Source organism: Egretta garzetta, unplaced genomic scaffold, assembly GCF_000687185.1.
Source record: "Egretta garzetta isolate BGI_Z169 unplaced genomic scaffold, ASM68718v1 scaffold141, whole genome shotgun sequence".
In the NCBI taxonomy this organism is placed as follows: Eukaryota; Metazoa; Chordata; class Aves; order Pelecaniformes; family Ardeidae; genus Egretta; species Egretta garzetta.
This window is the reverse complement of record NW_009258664.1, coordinates 270,018-275,666: the sequence shown is the minus strand read 5'-3', so window position 1 is coordinate 275,666 and position 5,649 is coordinate 270,018. Positions and strand designations below refer to the sequence as shown.

At 46.1% G+C, this 5,649-nt stretch overlaps 1 protein-coding gene across 1 annotated transcript in view; it reads left to right on the top strand.

Moving 5' to 3' along the window:
* Window positions 1–5,542, top strand: part of KHDC4 (KH domain containing 4, pre-mRNA splicing factor) — a 16,500-nt gene extending 10,958 nt beyond the window's left edge. The window contains exons 10-13 of the mRNA XM_035903915.1: window positions 21–52; window positions 1,052–1,164; window positions 3,225–3,316; window positions 4,178–5,542. Of these exons, the coding sequence (XP_035759808.1) occupies window positions 21–52; window positions 1,052–1,164; window positions 3,225–3,316; window positions 4,178–4,377 (437 nt within the window). The 3' untranslated portion in view covers window positions 4,378–5,542. The remainder of the gene's footprint in view (window positions 1–20; window positions 53–1,051; window positions 1,165–3,224; window positions 3,317–4,177) is intronic.
* The last annotated feature ends 107 nt before the right edge of the window (window positions 5,543–5,649 follow it).

Genomic DNA, 5,649 nt, shown 5'->3' with positions numbered 1-5,649 from the left:
CTTCACTGAGGAACTACCAGATGAGAGAGAGTCAGGACTGCTGGGATATCAGGTGGAATAAAATCAGCAATTTTACTTCATTCACCAAAATGAAACGTGGCTGGAGAGGGATTGTTGTTAGCACAGTTTATTGGACAACAGCCGTGCAGGACCTTTGGCAGATGACAGCAATTGTTACAAGCCCATCCTTTGGTTTCTTTGAGTGGATGCACTGTTCTTAAGCTGTGGCTGGCTTGATTCATTGGTGGCTTGCTTTCCATACCCTCAATCTTGCATAGAGAAGAGCAGTGTGTTCAGGTCAAAGAGATGACAGGAGTGTGTTACTGGTTAGTTTAAAGGGAGGTTATTGGGGGTTTGTTTGGGGTTTTGTGGGTCTTTTCAGTAGGCTTGTTTGAGGGGTGGGAGGGAAATATGGTAATAACTTGCAGATTTTCCCATTTACCTTTCTTGCAGGTTGCACTTGAGAGGATTTCAAGAAGCCTAGTTTTTAAGAGATTGAGTTTATTTTTTTTTAGATAGCAAATGTTAACCAGTTGGTTTCAATAAAAATCATTTTGAGGTCTTCAGGCTTGTCTGTGAGAAAAGGGAGTTTCTGCAAATGCTTCTGTGGTGATACACCCCTGCTCAGAGGCAGAAACTTTTAATAAAAGCTTTGCCTAGAGAAAATAAGAAACTGCCTATTTGTTAGACCTAATATTAGTATCTTGAGCAGAGTTTACTGTGGCATGAGGTCTATAGAGTATTCAGAATTACCTGACGAGGTAGTAAGTTGATCTGTGAACTAAGCAGCTATCTTTACTGTCCTGAACTACTGCAAAGGTGGAGTAGGTGGTGAGGTGTCTTCCATATTGGTGCTCAGGCGTGTTTCTTCCTACATTACCCCCAGTATTTTTAGGAGAAAGCATTTTGGTTTAACAATGGCGATTAGTGGTTTCTTCTACTAGTTGGCAATATGCTCTGAAAAGTTGGGTTTCCTATCATTATCATTAAGGAGCTGTAGCTTATGTTGTAGTTGTAGATTTGCTAATGCCGTGTGTTTTTCTGCTCATAGCATGGACCCATTCATATGACTAATTTAGGTACAGGCTTCTCCAGTCAGAGTGAAATCGATGGAGCCGGGTCGAAGCCAGCAAGTTCCTCAGGAAAGGAGAGAGAGAGGGACAGGTGAGTGATGAAGTAATTCTGTTCGGGTCTTTTTGTAAAGCTTATTTCAGAGATAATCTGCTTCATGTTCTCTACTGCGATTTGGGGGTTGGAGGGGCTGTTTGGTTGGTTGTGGGTGTCTTTTTGTAGTGGTGGGTTTGGTTTTGGGGGTTTTTTTATTGTTTTTTAAGGAGAAAGGATGCAGGAGTTATCTTTTCATGCTACATAATGAAAATAGCTTCATTTCCCCTCCTCCCAAAGTCTGTATGCTCTTACTTTGGGTCTGCTCTTTTGCCAACTCCTTGAGATAACAGGATATTCTGGTGAAATAGGTTAGCACTTATGCTTTAAATGATTCCAGTTTTAAAACAAATCTCAAAGTTGTAAACTCGAAATTTTGCAGCCTGAAATTTCAGGGAAAGATTTACTTTGTAGTCCCTTTTGTTTTCTGATCGTTATGAAATACATCAAAGATATTGGTAAAGTTTTCTGTGTTCTGCGTCTTGTCTGTAGTCCTAAATTCAGCCTAGCTGTTTGAAGTCATCAGGCATCACTCACTACTCTTCCTTACGCGCTCCAGTGTACTGAGCCACAAAACTGACAGTTGCACTTCATTTCATGGCATCATAGCATGGTTTGGGTTGGAAGGGACCTTTAAAGATCATCTAGTCCACCCCCTCTGCTGAGGGGAGGGACATCTTCCACTGGATCAGGTTGCTCAAAGCCCTGTCCAACCTGACATTGAATCCTTCCAGGGATGAGGCATCCACCACCTTGGTGGGCAACCTGTGCCAGTGTCTCACCACCCTCAGCAAAACAAATTCCTTCCTTCTATCTAGTCTGAATCTCCCGTCTTTTAGCTTAAAACCATTATCCCAGGCCCTACTAAAAAGTCTGTCCCCATCTTTCTTCGGAGCCTCCTTTAAGTGTTGAAAGGCCATAATTAGGTCTCCCCAGAGCCTTCTCTTCTCCAGGCTCAGCAGCCTCAATGCTCTCAGCCTTTCTTAGTAGGAGAGGTGTTCCAGCCCTTAGATCATTTTTGTGGCCCTCCTCTGGATCTGCTCCAACAGGTCCCTGTGTTGGAGACCCCAGAGCTGGATGCCTGGCTCCAGGTGGTAGGTCTCCCCAGAGCCTTCTCTTCTCCAGGCTCAGCAGCCTCAATGCTCTCAGCCTTTCTTAGTAGGAGAGGTGTTCCAGCCCTTAGATCATTTTTGTGGCCCTCCTCTGGATCTGCTCCAACAGGTCCCTGTGTTGGAGACCCCAGAGCTGGATGCTGTGCTCCAGGTGGGGTCTCAAGAGAGTGGAACAGAGGGGGAGAATCACTTCCCTCAGGAGTCTGGCCATGCTTCTTTTGATGCAGCTCAGGACATGACTGGCTTTCTGGGCTGCAAGCGCATGTTGCCAGCTTGTGTCCCATTTTTCATCCACCAGTATCCTCAAGTCCTTCTCTGCAGGGCTGCTCTCAAGCCATTTGTCCCCCAGACAGTGTTGATACCAGGGATTGCTTTGACCCAAGTGCAGGACCTTGCACTTGGCCTTGTTGAACTTCACGAGGTTCTCATGGGCCCACTCCTCAAGCCTGTCCAGGTCCCTCTGGGTAGCATCCTTTCCATCTAGCCTATAGACTGCACCGCTCAGCTTGGTGTCATCAGCCAGCTTGTTGAGGGTGCACTCGATCCTGCTGTCTACGTCATTCATGAAGACTTTAAATAGGGTTGGTCCCAGTATGGACCCCTGAGGGACACCACTTGTTACATTGAGCCGTTGACTTAACTCTTTGGACGCGGCCATCCAGCCAGTTCCTTGTCCATCCATCGAATCCATTTCTCTCCAATTTAGAGGCCATAATGTTGGGGGGGACCATACTGAAGGCCTTACAGAAGTCCAGGAAGGTGACATTGGTTGCTCTTCCTTTGCCCACTGATGCCATCACTCCATCGTAGAGGGCCATTAGATTAGTCAGGCAATTAAAAGTTTAACTCCTCAGGTCAAGGACTGAATTATGAATTTGTTTGCTATTAGCTTTGACTCTTTGCTTGTTTTAAAAAAGAAAAAATAAGGGCTTGCGTTGGTTTAAATAGGCAGTTGATGCCTCCGCCAGCTTTTCCTGTCACTGGAATGAAATCAGAATCTGAAGAAAGAAATGGTGCGGGGTCTTTACCAGGCAACCATGGTGAGTGCAATGAATAAAGTACACTTGTAAGTCAAGTCGCCTTTCCCGAATGAGTTTGCGCTGGTCTTAACGCTCATGATACTTCTCTTAAAACTTGAATAAATACCTGTATGAACGAGGAGAGTGTAATTAAATGAAGGACCAAAGACGGGTATTTGTCACCCGTCAGTCAGCCAAGTCACAGAACCTCACGGGATTGTTTTGTAGCAGCAGATACGTGGCTTTACACTGTGAGCTCTAGGAGGCTCTGAGGAGCGTCAGTGGGAGTTACAGCTCAGGTCTGTATGTACAGACAGGAGTGATGTCTGTCTTGCCTGCGAACAACACCAGTGCTCTCAGATTTCGTCCTTGCGTAGGGCTTTCATGCGTCAAGTATTTGCAACTTGGTGAATGATGTAATCGCTTTAACTCTCCTGGTAGTTAGCGCCGTTCAGGTCTGCAGGTACCTCACGTTAGTCTGTTTAACCTTAGTTTTTCTGCAGTATTGGTCCCAGAGATTGCTCTTCAGTTAGCTTTTCTTTTGAACAAAATTTCTACTTTTCTTTACGTATTTATCTCTTTAACGGTGAAATTGCCATCGCTTAGACCCGTTTGCTAACTTTACCTTTTCTGTGTGTTTCTTTCTTCTTTCTCTGTTCTCTTACATGGTTCTGATGGATCACATGTGCTGTTGCTGGTGCTGTTGCGTGTGGCCTTCGACCTTGGATGACCATTGGCCTTGTGACCTCAAAATGGTGTCCAACTAACAATTTACAATTAACATCTTTTTTTTTTTATTATTAACTCGTTTTGGGGCATTTTATCTCTTTTTATTTTTATTTTTGGGGGCTGGGGGGGATTGTTTTGTTTGTCCCCTCCTAGATCATCAAGCAAAGAAGATGAAAACTGCAGAAAAGGGCTTTGGGTTAGTGGCCTATGCTGGAGACTCATCCGATGAAGAGGAGGAACATGGTGGCCATAAAAACGCAAGTACTTTTTCACAGGGATGGAGTTTGGGATACCAGTACCCTTCCTCACAACAGCGAGCAAAACAACAGATGCCATTTTGGATGGCGCCGTAAAAACTGCAGAAGAGTTTTCATTCGTCATTTTTTTGTTTTTTTTTCCCCCCCTCTAGCAATAATGCATGTATATCACAAAACAAACTTTGCAAATACGCATCGGTTTTACATTTGCAGAAGCTAAGGGTTCGGTATTCCCCCTTGAAAGGGCTCTGTTGTTTTTAAAATCCTTCCTGCAGTGAATCTGTCAATTAAAAAAAAAAAAAAATTTGACGTGCTATTCTGAGCGGGCTAGGCCCTTATGCAGCGGGGGATGTGCTGTGAGGAGAAACTAGGGAAGCCTGTCAGTCCGCATTTCCCGTTTCTCCAGGATAACTTAAAAATTGAAAGAGTCAGTCACACTGACTTCATTCTGCACCCGGTGTTGGTACCTCACTGAGTGCTCCTGCTGTCAGCCCGTGTGCCGTCCCGGTGAGCTCACGGTGGCGCCGGCTTCAATGTTCGGACTCTCAGCAGAAGAAAGGAGTAGACCGTAGTTCTGAAAAACCCCAGGATCTGATTTCCTAAACTTCATCACTTCATTTTACTTTAAGCATCTCCTGTAACTCAGCACTGTGTTGGTTTTGTTTTTTTTTTTTCTTTAAAATGTGGTTTTACTAACCCCACAACTTCTCATTTTAGCCAAATGTCGGGGTGGGAGGGGAGGGGGCGCTCAGTTTTTTGGATGGGTTTACCTTGCCGCTCATCCCCAGGTGGACTTGGCGCCGTGGCGCTGGTACCCAACCTTCTCCAGTCACCCCCGTGCATTTCGTCCCCACTCAGCCGCTGGGACGGGACTCCCCACGAGGTTCGCCCCCGTCTCTTAACTCACTCACTCGATTCTACCCCTTCTGTTTCGCCATGGTTTAACAAAGAAAAGGCAGGCGGGAGCCGGGCCCCCAGTGCAGGCCTGGCTCTTGCCTCCGCGCGCGGAACTGGAACCTGGGAATAAGTTGTTGGATTGTTTATGGACACGAGCTGCACCCCGGGCTTGCCTGGCGGGGGGGGCTGTTGCAGAAAGAGCTCTTGTACGGAGAGCAGCGGCGCCTGGGACTGCGACGCGGCGCCGCTCAGCTTCCCCGGGGGAGAGTTTTAAAAAGGGGGATGTGTGTCGCTGCCGCACACTGGCACGACCTCGCTGGCTCACGTGTACAAAAGTTGTCTTTGCTATGTGTTGTAAATAATTAGAACCATACTTTCAGTATAAATAAATGTATAAATATTCTTCTCCTTGCTGCTTTTTTGGGTGAGCCCTCAAGCCCTGTTTCTCGCAGTTGTTCCTGCTGGGGGGGG